The sequence below is a fragment of the Primulina eburnea genome, chromosome 2, assembly GCF_022965805.1.
Source record: "Primulina eburnea isolate SZY01 chromosome 2, ASM2296580v1, whole genome shotgun sequence".
Classification (NCBI taxonomy): domain Eukaryota; kingdom Viridiplantae; phylum Streptophyta; class Magnoliopsida; order Lamiales; family Gesneriaceae; genus Primulina; species Primulina eburnea.
This window is the reverse complement of record NC_133102.1, coordinates 45452390-45470190: the sequence shown is the minus strand read 5'-3', so window position 1 is coordinate 45470190 and position 17801 is coordinate 45452390. Positions and strand designations below refer to the sequence as shown.

Sequence of the window (17801 nt, the reverse complement as noted above, 5' to 3'; positions counted from 1 at the left end):
AGTCTAAACGGTGTTTTCTCTTTGCCTATGCGTCTTGGTGATATGCAACTTGGGTTAAATTGGCTAATGCAAAGCAAGAGGCAGATATAATGAAATAGAACTTTGGTTGATATCATCCAATGCTAAGTTTCTGTATCCGGGCAATGAGTTTGTCTGCCCTCTTGAGTATTTAGTTTGTGAATTTTGAAAAATTATTAATATTCATATTTGTAATTGTGATAGAATTCGCATCTTGTATTATCTTATGCATTTTAGTTTGTTGGAACACCTGTACTTGCCTGTTAGTATTGCTGAATTTTTTTCCTTTGTGCTCTGTTCCCCGTTGATTTGTTTTCAGACTTATCTTTAAGTAATTTTAAAGTTTATTTTGAACTACGTGGTGCAGCTAAGTACATATATAGTAGAATCGAAAACTGCGATTTAATTTTCTCTTTCTCCTGGTTTTTGAATGACACTGTATATAATTAGTGACCATGTTCGGTTTTGATGGACTTGAATATAATGAGATTATAATATACTTCAATTTATTCTATGATTCAAGTCTTCTTACTAGGTGACAACTCTTTATACATTATTACATTATCCAATTTAGACTTGATATCTTCTGGACCATAAATTACTTCTCCCTTGGGATGCAATGTATAATCTTTTGTTTGATTCGTGATTCATCTGTTATAACGTTCTTGCTTTCTGGCTTGCTAATAGTTAAAATCCCCTGTTTCGATCTGTTTTTTACATTTCCATCAAAGTGCTGCTTCTACTGCTAACTGCTAAGATGGTGACCTCCACATGGATGCTTGAGTGGATGTAAACCTCAGATTTGGTTGGGGCTGCATAGTGTACAAATTTTTTTCTCTCATTAAGACCCAGATTCGTACTTCAGTTTGTGCTGGTTTATGTTTTGAATGGATGTTTTTTTGAAGGCCAAGTAGTTTCTTTTCTTTCCGACTTTGAAAAAATTACCAAAAACAAACACGATCAAATGAGTTGGCTAAAGAGCCAGCCCAAAGGCGTTTTCTTTTCGCCAACCCTTGCCCGGCATCAAAATATAGGTTACATTAATCTTTATGGTGTGCTATGAGAGCTTGCTCCAGCATCAAAACTACGTACTCTACACAACTCCAACCATGTTTAACTCTTTGCAACGAGGTCAGCACACAAGCCTTGCAAGTCGCAAACGTCTGCTGCTCATGCGGGGGCGTGTGTGCTGATCATGCCTCACATGTTCCAACCACATTCTTTGTTAACAGTCCACGACATGCCGATTAATCAAAACTACCGGCACACGATTCTTTTAGTGGAACAATCAACAAAACTAACTCTTTTGTTGCTATTGGTGCCACAAAAATTTTATAATTAGCAATCAACTTATCAAAATAAACAAACCAAACTATTCTCCATTGATTATTATAATAAAATCAAATTTGTACACCCCATTAAAAATGTGAGATGAATATAACTCTCAATTAATATTACTGTTAGATTAATTGTGATTATTATCATTATATTAGTATAGGTTTCGAAAATCAACTAATATATATACATAAGAAATTTCATGTTGGGGTAATCTTAGCAATTATTTAACTAAAAAGGCAATATGTAACATAATTAACAATTGTTGTGGTGGGTAAATATAAAATGTAAATGTCACATTCTCCATTCCATGTATATATAATATTTGTTCGGCCGCATTTATTTGGGGTAGGCTGCTGCTGAATCTGATCAACATTACTAACTTATATTCAATGAAACATTTAAAACGTCAGTGTGTTAGTTCACTTACCACTGGTGGGGCCACTGCCTTAATATCTATAGAGAATGCATAGAAATAATATGGCGATTGGTAAATATTTGAATAGAACAATGCATATTATTGAATAAATAATAACAACAAAATCTTATAGGAGATGATTTCATAAATCAATTTGTTGAAATGATTATTCAACTTGCCATGAAAAATATTTTTTTTCACTACGGACTTGTATCACCTATATAGATATGTGAAATCATCTCATAATAGAACTATTCAGTAATAATATTGAGTTCAGAGGCTATGAGTGGTAGGCGAATGCGTAAATTGAGGTAATTCTTGATTTTTCTTCTTATAAATAGCAGGTATGCATCTCATTTAAAAGATTTTGAAATTTTTGAACTCTCAAGAACACATATATTTTTACATATATAGCTTATGTTTTTTGTCTTCAACCTGCTAACCTAAACATCGGAGTGGACACGTCAGACACTCCTTCGACGCTCATTCACGAGTTCTTTTCATTGTTTGTAGGTCACGATTGAAGTCATCTACTTTGCTCATTTTCCTTAGTAACATTATTGATTTGATCCGGTGGAACACCCGACACGACTGATTCATTTCACCAGGATCGTATCAATAACTATCATTTTTTGGTTTTAGGTAATCATGTAGTCCAAATATTCAAGTTAGGGCGTTTAGTTTAGCAGATCAACACTCATTTAACTCAATGATCGATCTATAGATTTTTTTTGAAGGCTCACTTATTGTCATTTATTATTGTTATTATTATTATTATTATTATTATTATTAAACTCCTTGAGTTGGCCATCCTCAAATTCTCCTTGCCTACTTCATAGCCCCAATGTAACCCACTATTTGTTGGCAGGTGAAAGCTTTTTATTGTTCTTAATATAATATACATTAATACATAAATGCTTATATACATATACATAAACATATAATATTCCTAGCTTCTAGGAATCAATGAGCAAATATCTTTCTCACTTGCTAAGAAAAAGATTTTAATTTAATTGAAAAAGAAAGTGAGGCAACAAGTAGCTCGCTAGCTCCAGCATCAAAGGTTAACTTGGAAACAAAATCTTAATGCTTTATTGCATTTGAAAAAAGAAATGGACGGAAGATCCTTGGCTGAAACGCCCACATGGACTGTTGCCACTGTCACTACACTTTTGGTTGGTACTGGGTTTTTCATTCATCGAGGTTTGAAGAAATTTGGAAAGGTTAATCTTGATTTATAAATGTATTTGTTTATATTTTGTATTTCTTGAAACCCATTTGGGATTCTTGAAGCTTGGAAATTTTTGTTATCTTTTTCTTGGTTGCAGTGGTTGGATAGGACTAAAAGGAAGCATCTTCTCGCTGCGCTGAACAAAATTACTGAAGGTAAGAACGATGATATGCTTATATTCTTTCGATGATATCATGCACCAAAATTATATTTCACGCTTGATTTTATGTCGCTTCCGTTATATTCATTTTCTGCTTGTCATTGGATGTTCACTTTGGCTTTTGCATTTTGATTTATTTGTGTTGTTTGATGCTTTAATGATTTTAAATTTTGAGCTTTTTGTTGGATTCAACCAGAGCTAATGGTGTTTGGTCTTCTATCGTTGCTGATGGGCCATTGGTTAGTTTTTGTGCCAAAAATTTGTGTGAAATCATCAGCAGTGAGCAGCCGGTTCTATCCATGTGCACCTCAATATAACCTCGAGCGTCAAGCATTTGTAAACCATGCTCTTGATACAAGGCCTAATAATTTTAGCTTCTCGACCCCGCGGAGCTTATTGGATGACTTGCATAAAGATTTTTGCCCCGAGGTATTTTTGTTGGTTTCTGAATTATGACATTTTATGATTCTTTAGTTATGAATGTGGAAGCATAAGCCCCTTTATTGAAATAATTTGGGTTTGATGATATGAAAATAATAATTAACATCTGATAATATTTTTCCTTATGTGCGATATTTTGTTCTAGGATCATCAACCATTTGCGTCACATGAGAGCCTTGAGCAGCTTCACCGTCTCTTATTTGTTTTGGTTGTTATGCACATCTCGTACAGTTTTTTGGCCGTTGCACTTGCCATGATCAAGGTCAATATCATTGTATTTAAGTTATGTATCTGAATAAACATGTGCTATTTCATAATTCATCGGGCTAAAAACAGGAGGATTAATGCAGATCTATAGCTGGAGAGCATGGGAAAATCATGCCAAGACAATGGCTTTTCGGGGCCTATTACGTGCAAACGATTCTAGTGGTGATTTTTTCAGTTACTATAATATGTCCTCATTGTTTCTCTCTCTTGGAACAAATTCAGCTGATTTTTAGCTAACAAATGTGTCATTTTAATGCTAAATTCCATATAGAGTCTCAAAATTGTGCACCAAATGGAGCGCAAATTAATCGTCCATCAAGTTTCATCTATCACCGAGCTTCTCACCGTTGGAGTCATCACAGTGTTCTTGTTTGGCTGGTATACCCTTGTAGATGACTATTCTAATCGTAAATTTGAAGCTTTTAAAATTTCTTGGTGTTTCCATTACAATTTCTCGAGCGACGTCGCTGGTGACCTGATGTGGATTAAGGTGGAACCTGTATCTATTTATTGGAGAAGGATAATACTAAACTAAAACCTCTTAAATAAACCAATTACAAGAGCATCTCGAATTACAAATTAGGATTGCTTGCCCTATACATTTTACATATACCTCTTATAAGGTTTTCAAGCAACTCGCCTATTGATTGCTAGTACCACTAACTCCGGAATGCTGAACCAAGATAAAAAAAATGTGCGTAATACAATGTATATTCCAAAAGGATTGCCTCAGTCTAGTGTAAGGCATATCTTTCATTAAGTTTTCCCAACTTTGATAGTCAAATATTATTGAAACGATAGGGTCCATCTCAAGCATTTCTATTATCATACCACATAAATTAGCTGCCTTTATTTAACTAGATGCATGTGTCAGATATGAATGTTAAACTTCTGGAATTCACGGGCAAAGCCCTTTTTATGTTTAGCTCTGTTTCAGCCGCCAGTTTTGGAGTTCAATTAATCAAACAGATTATAAGGCTTTGCGACTAGGATTTATCACTGTGAGTACGTTGCTTCCTTTTGTCTTTTTACAAATACTGATCAGCTTGTTACTAATGTTTGCTTGACTTTGAGAATTTTACTATGAAAGTCCTCGAATGAAGCGTGTAATCATTATTTTATTTCTGTACATATTGCAGACTCATCAACTACCTTTAACATATGATTTCCATAATTACATGCTACGAAGTATGGAGGAGGAGTTTCGAGATATTGTTGGAATCAGGTACTGCAACACTGTGGCTCTCAAAACTCAGAAAAAGTATGATATACAAGTAGTTTTTGTTCAAGATTTATTTTTGAATTCCTTAAGAAAGTGTAACACATTGTTGTTTAAGTTGTAACTGAGGAGATAATGTGTGGAAGGAAAGATATAAATGGATTCTTTCAGAAAGAAGGAAACCTACTTTTGCAAGGTTTTATTTATTGTTATACATAAGAAACTTCGTCAAATGGTACACCAAGCTCCATTCTAGTTTCTAGCAGAACTCCATGGTTGTAATGTGTGTGAAATTACATTTCTGATCGTCCATGTTTCTATTGCAGTGTCCCTCTCTGGATATTTGCTATTTCCTGCATTATTCTTGGCTTTCATGGTAAAATTTATTTCCCGTCAAATCAGACTGAACTCTATTTCTTTGTCTTCTGTTATTTAAACAAACCTCGATGATATGTATTTCTCTTTTTGTCCTTTAGGAACTAATATCTATTTCTGGGTTTCATTCATACCAGTAATTGTAAGCAGCAACTTTTTGTGTCTGTTGTACTGATTTTTAATTTCTTTTACCGCATATATTTGTCTGTTTATCTAATGTCTCAATTATTCTTGGCAAGTTGATACTCCTGATTGGAACGAAACTGCACCGCATAGTTGTAAAGTTGGCTGTTGAAATCATGGACTCGAGTCAACGGACAGGATCATTTAATCAATTCAACCTGAGGGATGAATTGTTCTGGTTTGGGAAACCTCGGCTTCTGCTACGCCTGATACAGTTTGTATCCTTCCAGGTTACACCTGAAAAGGCTTTTTGGTGACTTAAAATCTTCAGTTCAACAAGAACTTGCATAATTTTTTCCTACTTTAAATGGAGAAAAGAGAAAGTCACTTCATTTCTTTATGGTGTTACAGAATGCATTCGAGATGGCAACTTTTGTATGGTCTTTGGTAAGAACTTTCTAACTTCACTAGATCCCTTTTCTGTCAACAATGGCAATTTTCACGTCTTACGTAAAAATGTGATTTTGGCCCTCATGATTACCTTATTCTACTGATGAATTAACCATAATGGCTAGTGATCTGAGGCTTCAATCCCTTGATTAATAACTTCATCCTGTTTTCTTTTTCAGTGGGAAATAAGAGGGGCATCGTGTTTCACGGGAAGTCAAATTTTCTTGATAATTCGGCTGACATTTGGGTATCAACCATTTAATCTGAAACATATACCACCATGATAGTTGGATATCGTGTCAGGAACTCCAGGAACTCTGTTAAGTTTAAACAATACTCATAGATTTAATCGACTTGTATGCAGGATTGTCTCCCAGTTCTGGTGTAGCTTTGTCACTTTTCCCCTCTACGTCATTGTTACTCAGGTAAATAAAACACTGATGTCCTCTAATAGTACTTTATGCTACAATTTCTGTTTTGTATTGTTGAAGAGGTGGGGGTCCCTAGGTAGCAAACAATCCAAACATGACATTTGCTATGCACATCGTTATCATCAATTGTAATTTTTGGATAACAATATTCACTAGATCCTAGAATAGTTATCAGCTTTTTGGCTACAGATGGGCTCTAAATACAAGAAAACCATCGTTTCTGAAAATGTGAGGCGATCCCTTCATGGCTGGCGAAAAAGGGTGAGAGCTAAACAAGAATCAACTTCGAGAGGGCTGAAAGGGACAGCATCGACCACGTCATTAGACTCCATGGTGGATGACGAAGAAGTAAATCATGATGATCATACCTTGATTTGTTGTGAAGGTCACATGGAATCAGATCAGAATCCGCCGGTGGAACACTTCCAACCCAATGAAATATTATCTCCGCACAATCATATGCTTCGGGAGTTGCTTATGTCTTCACCTATCTGAAGATTATGATTTAAGAGGACAGTAAATTAGTGAACACCATTTGATGAATTTAGAGTAGTCCTTTGCATGAGATTTTATGAGAAACAACGGATATTATGAAATACTTTACTAAAGAATTGCTATACGATATATCGAGGATCAATGGCCTTTTTGAACAAGAGGAATGAATTCCATCTAAAGAGTAAACTTTTATACATATATAGAGGATTAATAACCTTTTTGGACAAGAGGATTTCCATGTAAAGTGTGAAAAGTTGGTGTAACAAAATGAAATTGATTGAATGAATATCCACTAGAAATATAGGATTCAGTTCTAGTAGGTGAGACTAATCCGAATGCAGACCTTGAATTTAATTTAGGCCTGAAATCATAAAGAAGACCGTTATAAGGGGGTCGGAAGGGTATCCCGGTGTAGCCTCTCCGACGTTCAAGTCAGATATTGACAATAAAATGAGAGAGCAGCTAAGGACGCTGCTAAGAATCAATATAGTGAATCTATAATTAGACTCTCGAACATGGTATTTATAGGAGAGTACCTGAGATCCATTATGAGCTCTTGTCTTGGTTAGGGATGGGCTGGAGGTCCAAAGCCCAGTTTGGGCCTGATCTTGATGGGCCCATTCATGGGGTACCACCAGTCTCTCTCTCCCGAATTTAATTGAATTGCATACCGAATTTAATTGAATCGCATGTTCGAAATTCGATTAATTGCACTGACTTTGACTTATCATATGTGAGTCGTGCATTCTTCCCCTGCTGTCCATTAGTCTCCAAAAACTTTATAAAAAAAAAATGTTATGAGTTGAATTATCTTCCCGTATCCCTAGACACGACGTCCATCAATTAGCCCTTAACGCGCTTGCCCTCACCAGCCCCTCACCCACTCCATCACAGCCTCACCTCTCGCCTCACCCACGCCTTCCCCCTACATTTTCGACATATTGCCTCATCCAACCTCGCCGCTCCTCCCTCGCCCATTGCGCGCCTCGCCTCTCTCCCTCCCGCTCGCCCGCCTCGCCCATTGCCTCGCTCATTGCCTCACCTCTCGTCCCAGCCTTCCGCTTCTCCTCCCTCCAATCCGTGCCTTGCCCTCACCTTCACTACACACTCGTTCGAGACCACGCGTCGCCTGCTTTGCCTCGTCTCGTCTCGTCTCACCTCACTTCCGTTCACAACCTCGCCCTCGACCTAACATTTATAAGAGAATACCTAAATTCAACATGACCTCCTAATATAGGAAAATACCTAGGATCCTAAAATCCCTCCTAATGTAAACCAGCCCTTAATGTCATTAAACCCCCACGTTTACATCAAATTTAGATTAAAGAATTAGGAGTGAGTTTAAATGAAAATTTGGAAAATGAATTGTTTTTATATTTAAATATTATATTTTTACATAAAATATTACACTAAAAATTTGAAAAAGTCAAGCCAAAAATTTTTTTTTGAAAAAAGATTTTTAAAAGTTTGAGGAAAGCCGAGGCGAATTTCACTAGTAGAACAGTCCTCGGAATAAAGGCATGGAAAACTAAAAATATATAATGGCGAAAAAGTTAATTAACAAGAAACATTGGGTAGGAAATGAAAATTCTGAAAATTCTAACGGCTATGATAAACGGTAAACTCCAACGGTCCGAAAATTCAAAACAAATAGCTTCGCTTCGTCTCTTCTGCGCTCTCTCCGTCTCTTAAGCTGCTGCATACTTCCGCTCGGTTTTAGTCTCCCAATTGGGATCCCACCACGAAACTTACATCATTCTCGGTTAGATAACCGATACATAAACAATTATACAAGAAATGTGGAATGGGCAGCCAGGTTTCCGACACACAAAATCGGCTCCATCTTCACCCGCTAAGCCACTCGGAATCTCCCGAACCAGTTCTGCATCATTCCACATTACCCACAAGGTCCCAGTTGGCGATACTCCTTATGTCCGAGCCAAGAATGTTCAAGTATGTTCTAATTTTCATTTGCAGTTTCCTAATTTTCGGGATCTTTTTAATTGTTTTAATGAATTGTATTGATTTGGTGTTGTTTGTCAAGCTTGTGGATAAGGATCCTGAGAGGGCGATTCCCTTGTTTTGGGCAGCCATTAATGCTGGAGATAGAGTGGATAGTGCTCTAAAAGATATGGCCATTGTAATGAAGCAGCAAAATAGGGCAGGGGAAGCCATTGAAGCTATTAAATCCTTGCGCAGTAGGTGTTCGGATCAGGCTCAAGAATCTCTTGACAATATCTTATTAGACCTCTACAAGGTATATCTCATTTCTTTACTACTTGTAATAACATGTGTTGAAACAAAATGACAAAAATCCTCTGACATATGTTCGGATTGTTCATGTCTAGAGATGTGGAAGAATAGATGACCAAATAGGACTTTTGAGGCACAAATTGTATCTCATTCAACAAGGTATGGCCTTCAATGGGAAGCGCACTAAGACTGCAAGGTCGCAAGGCAAGAAATTCCAGGTTTCTGTGGAGCAGGAAGCCACAAGATTACTGGTAATTATTATGCATATTACATGTTTATTTCTCTGGTTAAAATTCGGCAGGATCGATTATAGACCAGAAAAGGTTGAAATCTTGAATATTGTAGGGGAACTTAGGGTGGGCACTGATGCAGCAAAACAATTATATAGAGGCAGAGGAGGCTTATAGGAGAGCCCTTTTGCTTGCACCAGACAATAACAAGATGTGTAACCTTGGTATTTGCTTGATGAAGCAAGGGAGGATAGCGGAGGCAAAAGAAACTCTTCAGAGAGTGAAACCAGCAGGAATCAATGGCCCCAGAGGTGTCGATTCTCATCTTAAGGCATACGAGAGAGCCCAACAAATGTTACTGGATCTAGAATCGGAGACGATGAAGAAAGGTGGTGACCGAGTCGAGCAAAGGAGGCTTTTTGATGCATTCTTAGGTTCCTCCACCATCTGGCAGCCTCAGCCTTGCAAAGAGAACAGCACCACAGAGAATTCTTTGATTCTTGAAGAAGAATTTGCTGATGAAAATACCCATTCGAATATCAACTCTACGGTTCATTCCCAAGGGCAAAAAGGTTTCAGGAAATGTGGCGTTTTATCTGCTGAAACCAATTCGCTTAATGTTGCCGCATCACCATTTTTCTATTCAACAAAATATCCCATTTCAGAGACCCTTAAAAGAACAAGGTCCGGGAACATGGCGAACCCACTGAAAAAGACAACATTGCCCCTGACCGAGCCAGAAGTAATAAGGGGAAAGCAGCAGCCAACCATCCCACCACAGACAAGCGGTGAGAAATGGGCAGATTTTTTACCAGATTGCGAGGACTTTGAGGAGGCTATAATTGCAGCGGTTTTGGGCTTGGAATATGGAGCTAAAACAGCGAATGAAAGTAAGTCTGATGATGCTGGTGTACTTCAGAAAAAGGTTGACAAGAGGCTGAAAGTTTTTCAAGAAATCACACCATCTTTGAGTCCAAGGGCCTGAATACAGCACTCGGCTTTGACTTTATTTGTCTATTTAATTGTCTAATTTATGTTAAGTTGGAGATGAACTTGTTCTCCTCAACTCTACTCTTGGAGTAAAATAATCTGAATTTTCGCCTACTTGGCTAGCTTTTATGATAATAAAACAAGATCCCATCTCAAATCTCCAGCAGTAAAAATTAAATTTACCAGTGAGTTTGACATGAATCTGAAGGTAGAAAATTTTGTTGGCTCTTCTCCAATGACACAATATGGTAACATATCAGTACCAATATTATTGAACAAAAAGCAATCAAGAAATATTACAGCTATTTACAGATCCAGGAAAGATAACGAGGGCTAATTACTAGGCTAATCAAACTTTACCAATCCTCTATTTCATCGTCCTCGTAACCCAAAGTAGATGCATCAAAGTATTCATCTTCCGCCATGTTAACTTCATTGAATAAATGGTAGCCTTCGTTATCTTCTTGCGCTCTACATCCAAGCGTAGTAAGAGCATATTTAAACTCTGTCGCAAAAACTGAGAGATTGAGATTTTTTATGTAGGCACTATTATGACCATCTTGTAGATTCGCCATTTGACACTGCAAGTGCATTATAACAGAGGAGATCAGAGTGGAAAATAAGATGTCAATTACTAAGTCTAGAGATCATCATTAAAGAGTTTATTACAAAAATGTACGAATTTGAGATGGACAATGCCATAGCCAATTGGTGAACATGATCACATAATGTAAAAAAAATTGAAAAGAAATGATGCTACCACAAAAATGTAGAATGCCATTTTAGAACTGAAGGTTGTTGAAACAAGAGAACAATTTTCCAACAATTCCTAAGGAAGCCAATAACTGGTAATATCAGGGTAGAAGGAGCTCTCTAACATACAGTAGCATGGCGTAGTTCATCCAAAGTTTTGACAAAACACTGGAAGACCACTTGCGTCAGAATAGATTTTCAAAATACACGAGGATTTCTCGAGGGGAAAACCACCTTATTTTGCCACTGAGACTGCTGGACCTGCCAGAGTTTTGGACGGCGAATAGCATGCCACCTGGACAAACAGAGTAGGGAAAAATCACCAACTGTTAACAAAAAAACCACATATCTTTGGCAAAAAATATACCTAGAAGACACCGGATGAGTGTTCCCAAATAACACCCCACGCACTGCAACCGAAGCAGCTGCAGATTGTACAACATTTTCAACTTCAAAGTTCCGACTCAAAGTTCCGCCTACTGGTGCAAGAAGTAAGTCAGTATCACTCAAATATCCGGTAACAACTGCTGCATCCTCAATTGCTTCCTCATCCACAAAATCTAAAACTGTCAAGGAAACAAATACAGCAATAAATTGTAATATGTCACCAAATTAATGCATAGCCAGTTTTCCCAGTTGATCAGAAACAAAGTTCTACTAAGACGTACTTTTACCTAAGATAAATTCAAATTAAAAATTAAGACTCTCAGGCAAAAAAACCCACCTTCAGCTATCAAGTTTACAAATAAAAATTTAATTATGAGCCCCAGCAAATGTCAACCAGCAAACTTATCAGAGGGTAACACAAACAATAAAGGTTATTCTTCATACATAGCACATTGTAGAAAAATAGCATGCTCATAGATGAAAACAGTACCATTTTCTTGTAGAAAATCAGCAACAACCCTTGCTTGCCCATGGGCCTGGGAAAGAACCAACTCTGGAGCATCCATTTTGAGAGGACATCTGACATATTTCTCCTTTAAAAGAAACACGTCTCCATCTACAAACACAGATATATCTGATGCAACTAAACTCTCAGCCTCTCGTTTATTGTGCAAAAATTTTCCCAAAGCATGGAATAATGATAGATTTGCATCCTTTCCAAATGGTAAAGAAAAACAATCATCCAAATGAGTATCGCCGTATTCTTTCTCTTCTGGATAACTTGAATGCCTCTCTGTAATACATAAAGAACGCACTAAATGTGGTTGCAGAGCGAAATACTGCAAGGATGTAATCGCATGTCTTATATCCCCTCCACTGGCTTTTGCAATTAGATCAATTTGTTCATCACTAGCTTCTAATTGTTCCACTCTGCATATTTTGGAAAGTGTTTTTCTGATGGAATTGACAGTGATCGGATTAAATGTAACCTGAAAGATAATATAATATTTACGAAGAATCCATAAATTACAAGGGATAGTTTCTGACAGGACAAGGTAAGAGAGGCAACCTTATAAGCCCCAGCATTTTGTAGAGAAGACTGTAACTCTTCCCAGTACCTGTGGTGCTCTGCAGAGTCAGATTTGACATAGTCGTTGATCAATATAGCCGTTGGTATATGAACTGATCGCAAAAGAAGATGCAAGCACCTATGAAGTCTTCCATAAGAGACCTTCCCATTTACAACAGGAAGATCATCAATCAAGAGTATTGATAATCTCTGAGAGACCCTGTCCAAGGGTGATGAAACCAATCCATATTTCCTTATCTTTTCAACAAAACTATCAAACTCATCCAGCTTCGACATATATCGTATCCCTAGTTCATAATCCCAAAGTTGCATAAGAAAAAAAATGTAGAAAAAAGTAATAAAAACAAACCCTGCAAAAAACTTAATTTAACTCGTCAGGAGCTGAAACATGACTGTTTAATTAATCATTAATCAATAATAAAATGTACAAGGTACGTGTTTTAGGTGGCTCCAACAGATGCCAAAATTCTCATTGTACCATGTACCTGAATTAGAAATATAAAGATGTTCCTGCCATATGGTGGGGGTTGGTGTATTCCATTCCCAAACGTCAGCTCCAAGATGAGATGCAACTGCATAGATAGTCGCCTACAAGAAGAAATTATCCAATTAATCAATTACGAAAAAATAATGTAGGATATGTTGTACATAATACTGTTGAGCAGTCATCTAATGATCAAAACTGTCACATGACACAAATTAAATGATAATAAAAAATCATTATTTTATAGTGCTCCTCGTAGCTGAACATAAAAATTGTAGAAGAACAGTAACATACAGATTTTCCGACTCCGGCTTGCCCTGATATGAGGAGTAGATTACTATCCAAACTGTTCTGCAAAGATTCCAGACAAGGTTAAAGTTTATATCATAATATAACAATGGGAGAAATAACCTAAGTTGATGATTTACCAGATGTAAATCATAATATAACATGATTTTTTTTAGATTCTTAGATATTGTCACCGGGGCGGCATATTACATAATTACCACTAATCACTAATGTATGTAACTAAAAAAATAGTGTATTAGCAGTCCACATATTGACAACACACATCACAAAATGACACGGGAAAAAACTAGAAAACCACACACATTTAAGTTGATAAGATTCCTGTTTAAGAATTCGAGCAGGATCCAGTGTTCAGCAAGCTCCATAATTGGTAGTCAAGTTATCGATTAAATTTAATTATAATTTCAACAGCGCAGCCGTTAGGAATACATGAACAAATAAGGCAGTTCAACAACTATACGAGGAACTTTCACGATAGAATGCTAATACTGTTTTTTTATGTCATACTATCTCCATAGTTCCTTGAATGTGAAATGATTACACTTTCTAAACACTCAGATTATAGAACATTAATATCAATAAGTGAATAACCACTTCCTGAGAAGTTGTAATTGGCAATGGGTTTAATCAACATCAGGTCACAGAATAAAAATTCTCAATCGATATTTCTCTGACTTTTGAGACATTTTAAGGAATACTATTGTGTCCTGAACACCTAAAAATCACACAGTATCCTCAGTAGCATCAGTCAGGCGTATGGGTATCCACCTTTTAAGAAACTGGCCAGAAACAAATAGGGAAAATGGCTAAAAGAAAATGTGCCAGTTTCAATTAAGCATTTCTCGAGTGTCAACAGCTCGATGGGATGTCTACGTGCATAATGGGTCAACTACAAGGAAGAACATGTAATCTTCACCTCCATTTTCCAGTAAAAAGAAATCACCATACACTCAACATTCTTATCACCGGATGCCATTCACTGTGCTCTCTCAAATACATGGTACAGAGAAATAAGTTAAGCCATTATCTATAATCACCCACCATTAAGTAAAATTCCAATAAAATTAATTTTCTGTTAAATTATTTGCTTCTGAATATTAAGTGATTAGCAATAAACTAATTAGCATAAGACCTTCTATATGATCGACGAAATCCACACCAAGTTACTAGGATGAAAGACCCATCAACTGACAGCACCCAAGAAGGGGTCGGCAAAGTGATGTGCTTTAGTATTTTTAGTGAGGAAAAAATGATACCCTAGAATTTTTCAGTCTCTCCTGGAACCACTCTTTAACTTCTTCGACCTGCAAAAGCAAGGAATAAAAATAAAGCATTCTATCATTTAATCAATGGAAAGAGTTAAGGTAAACTTGATTCAGGAGTAAATACCTTCTTCTTGTGAACTGCTAATTCCTTCAAAGAGGTAGGCTTATACTTGTCAACCCACAGGTCCTTGTTCCTTCCAGAACCTATGTCGTGTCAATTTCAAATGGACCAATAACCACAAATGAATGCCAGGAGTTTTGCATCCACAGAATGCAGGAAATGAGCCTATCTAACATATGAACCAGAACAAAATGGTATGATAAGGTCTTGAAAATGATATCCAAACATACTCAAATATTTCAAGTTAAGAATTTCCAGGAAAGAATTTTTGGTGATTACGCCACTCTTGCAGAAATTTACATGAAGTAAGAAACGTAAAGACAGTACAGTTAACACGCAACAAGAAACGTGTAAAACAATAAATAAAGAACAAGAAATAATTGTACAGTAAACAAATTAAATCAAGGGTTGATCAAATTTTATTACACAATTAGTATCAAAAATTATAAACTGGGAAAGGTTTAGACCTCCAAAAAAATAATTAAGCATAAAAATCAATCTTGCTTTATTAATGGCAAAGAAAGAATATCTCAAAATTAAAATCTTTAAAAATATCATACCAGATGATACCTTGAACTGGGCGAACCCTTGGTCAAATTCCTCGCAAAAGCGCTTGACCTGATTTAACAGTACCTCGACGTGAATACTGGACTCCGGAGTATAGTTTCCATGATGAAAGCATGAGTAAAAAGCAAAAGATAGAATTTTTCATGCAGGTATGCAATCAGTCATAACCCAACAGTGAAGCCCAGAATCCAAAACACTAGCATTGTAGGTGGATTATCCCCTATAGCTTATTAGACACTTCGTATTTACTTGCAAAATCGTTGTGAGATCCAATATTGCTCGGGCCTTGCTGACACGTACAACGACCTACTCTAGACGGTTTTCACTCCATTCTAATTGTTAGGTACATGCACCTTAATCCATCCTTTAATGACCATTTTACCGAAATTACTATAACACCCATCTATAGCATCGTCATTTCTCACCAAATGCAACAACATTAGGCCCTTAGCTCATGAGAAAAGCTCATCATAAAATACTAGCTTCCTGGGTGGGGGGCCTCAATTGCTTGCACATCCAATACATAATGACAAAACTGTATCGTATATTTCTTATTGAAATGCCATGTGCTGGCTCCCACCAAGTCATTGTGGTATACAATGTCGCTAACCTAACTGGATCTGATGCATTGACTGATCGAAAATAGCCAATGCGCTCATATCTAGAATTGCACAGAACCCGCTTCCACTACCTTTTCGCAACCAAGACCTTGTGGCATATTTAATCACTAATATAACTGAAACTTTGCAAAATTTCAGTCCCCCTTGCCTTTCATTAATTGTCGAATTTTTGTATCATCTTCAAGATGGTTTTCTTTCACAAGGCTATCGCTTTCTCAGAAGTCTTTCGGAATCACCGACACCTTGTAATTACGATAAAGAAGGAATATGGATAGCTTCTGATATTTTTAGTTAAAGTTAGCATTCATATTTTAAACTATGATAAGCCTCGACAAGGTCGTGCTGATGAAACAGCATTTGAAGTTATAATTATAACACACATTACAAAAGTTCCTCTCCAATTTAAATGCATGATCAATTACCTCATCGAAGCCATTTAACTCTGGGTTTCGTAAGGACCGCGGACACGAACTGGAGAGTGAAACCCTCTTAAGCTTTTTCGAGTTCTTCCGCGTGGGTGTTGAAGCTGAAGATCTGAGACTGGCTTTCACTAAGGCATTTTTGTCTTCTTCATCGTCATCGGATGATGAAATGACAATTGTTGGCTTCCTTTTTCCTTTGCCCATTAAAAACCGACTCCGAATTTAATATTATACTGTTTACAGAAGGGAAAAAATTAAATTAAGCTTTCCTTCGACTTGGAAACTCATAGAAACAAAGAAAAATACTAGAGAGTGCGAAATCGGAAGGAGGCATTAGAGGATTTTTGAAACCCTAGGCGAGCGATTTTGTGACGCTCTCCGCTTCAGGTTTCGAAAAAGCGCGGGTGCTTATTGGAATCCGCCGCATAACGAAACAGAAATTGTAATAATTGATGACTTCTTCAAGGTGTCTGGTTTCTTATATACTAAATTTAATAACTGCATTTTTTTTTTTTTGATACAATAGCTTGATTTGACATTTTTTTTTTACTTTGTAAAATAATGCAAGATAATAAAATTTAAAAATATTGACATTATATTTTTTGTATCAGTTATAATTAAACAAAGTTCGTATAAACCGAATTTGAAAAAGATGGGACCTACTATTTTTAAGATATTGTCATAATTTGAGATTTTTTTTCATCATTATAAAGATATCGTTTGCATATGATTTAGTAAAAATTATGATTATCTGAATTACTCAAGTTCGTAAATGACTTCAAGTAATCGTAAAAAGATATTCTAGCTAGCTCGTAAACAAGTTCAAGTAGTTGGTGGTGATAACTCACAAGGTGATAAATCTTTGTGAGTTATCATATGTGTCACAAACAAACGTCAGAGACGTTGTGTTTGTCCGACTGTAGACACTTCCAACGCTCAAGTTAGGAAAAAATTTAAAGATATTAATTGAGAGCTAAAAATTTAAGCATAAAATCATTTCCCTATTGAATAATGAGAATCATCTCCTATTTTTAGATTTTTTTTTGGAATATATAACGGGCTTGAGCGTTTATAATTAATTTAGACCTCAATAAGGAATTAATAATGAATTGAGTCATGCCTCAATAATGAATTGAATAATTTGAGTTTCAATAATGAATTGAATAATTAAATTAGGTCATGTCTCAATAATGAATTAAATAATTAAATTGGGTCATTACCCATCGATATCGTTTTGGTTGAATAAGTTGAATCGCTTAGGATTAGAATGTGCTCTTACAAGACTAGTTATCATGTGGATACAATCATTTGATCATGATTCGAGTCCGTAATTAGAATATATGATTT

At 36.3% G+C, this 17801-nt stretch overlaps 3 protein-coding genes across 9 annotated transcripts; 2 read left to right on the top strand and 1 right to left on the bottom strand.

Moving 5' to 3' along the window:
- The first annotated feature begins 2724 nt into the window (after window positions 1-2724).
- Window positions 2725-7121, top strand: LOC140823651 (MLO-like protein 4). Of its 4 annotated transcripts, none has more exons than XM_073185099.1 (15): window positions 2725-2994; window positions 3100-3157; window positions 3359-3591; window positions 3749-3865; window positions 3954-4044; window positions 4142-4248; window positions 4797-4871; window positions 5010-5095; window positions 5416-5465; window positions 5566-5606; window positions 5704-5877; window positions 5999-6034; window positions 6217-6284; window positions 6402-6462; window positions 6658-7121. In XM_073185099.1, exons 1-15 carry the CDS (start codon window positions 2884-2886, stop codon window positions 6961-6963), a joined length of 1614 nt encoding a protein of 537 aa, XP_073041200.1. In that variant the 5' UTR covers window positions 2725-2883; the 3' UTR covers window positions 6964-7121. The 4 variants fall into 4 exon arrangements, with proteins under 4 accessions (XP_073041200.1, XP_073041202.1, XP_073041201.1 ...); XM_073185100.1 differs by having other exon boundaries at window positions 2726-2994; window positions 3954-4032; XM_073185101.1 differs by lacking the exon at window positions 4797-4871.
- Window positions 7122-8648: 1527 nt separating this feature from the next.
- Window positions 8649-10455, top strand: LOC140823650 (protein POLLENLESS 3-LIKE 2-like). The gene is made up of 4 exons (XM_073185098.1): window positions 8649-8916; window positions 9008-9220; window positions 9312-9467; window positions 9562-10455. The coding sequence occupies exons 1-4, from the start codon at window positions 8761-8763 to the stop codon at window positions 10429-10431; spliced, it is 1395 nt and encodes a 464-aa protein (XP_073041199.1). The 5' UTR covers window positions 8649-8760; the 3' UTR covers window positions 10432-10455.
- A 148-nt stretch (window positions 10456-10603) lies between these two features.
- Window positions 10604-16906, bottom strand: LOC140823649 (cell cycle checkpoint protein RAD17). 4 transcript variants are annotated; one of them, XM_073185095.1, is made up of 12 exons: window positions 16806-16906; window positions 16455-16687; window positions 15406-15463; window positions 14849-14928; window positions 14716-14763; window positions 13445-13501; window positions 13152-13254; window positions 12646-12953; window positions 12067-12565; window positions 11557-11755; window positions 11424-11484; window positions 10604-11017 (listed from the first exon to the last, which is right to left on the bottom strand). In XM_073185095.1, the coding sequence occupies exons 2-12, from the start codon at window positions 16656-16658 to the stop codon at window positions 10793-10795; spliced, it is 1842 nt and encodes a 613-aa protein (XP_073041196.1). In that variant the 5' UTR covers window positions 16659-16687; window positions 16806-16906; the 3' UTR covers window positions 10604-10792. The 4 variants fall into 4 exon arrangements, with proteins under 4 accessions (XP_073041196.1, XP_073041197.1, XP_073041198.1 ...); XM_073185096.1 differs by having other exon boundaries at window positions 10604-10941; window positions 10993-11017; window positions 16455-16900; XM_073185097.1 differs by having other exon boundaries at window positions 12646-12694; window positions 12785-12953; window positions 16455-16900.
- Between the last annotated feature and the right edge of the window lie 895 nt (window positions 16907-17801).

Bases quoted from the DNA above. Each gene is read 5' to 3' on its own strand.
- LOC140823651 (XM_073185099.1), top strand. From the start codon at position 2,884: ATGGACGGAAGATCCTTGGCTGAAACGCCCACATGGACTGTTGCCACT. The intron at 5,878-5,998 runs GTTACACCTGAA...ATGGTGTTACAG, and splicing joins TACAGTTTGTATCCTTCCAG to AATGCATTCGAGATGGCAAC. The intron at 6,285-6,401 runs GTATCAACCATT...ACTTGTATGCAG, and splicing joins ATAATTCGGCTGACATTTGG to GATTGTCTCCCAGTTCTGGT.
- LOC140823650 (XM_073185098.1), top strand. From the start codon at position 8,761: ATGTGGAATGGGCAGCCAGGTTTCCGACACACAAAATCGGCTCCATCT. The intron at 9,221-9,311 runs GTATATCTCATT...GTTCATGTCTAG, and splicing joins TCTTATTAGACCTCTACAAG to AGATGTGGAAGAATAGATGA. The intron at 9,468-9,561 runs GTAATTATTATG...TGAATATTGTAG, and splicing joins AGGAAGCCACAAGATTACTG to GGGAACTTAGGGTGGGCACT.
- LOC140823649 (XM_073185095.1), bottom strand. From the start codon at position 16,658: ATGGGCAAAGGAAAAAGGAAGCCAACAATTGTCATTTCATCATCCGAT. The intron at 12,566-12,645 runs GTTGCCTCTCTT...ATTATCTTTCAG, and splicing joins AAAATGCTGGGGCTTATAAG to GTTACATTTAATCCGATCAC. The intron at 11,756-12,066 runs GTACTGTTTTCA...TTTCCTTGACAG, and splicing joins TGATTTTCTACAAGAAAATG to TTTTAGATTTTGTGGATGAG.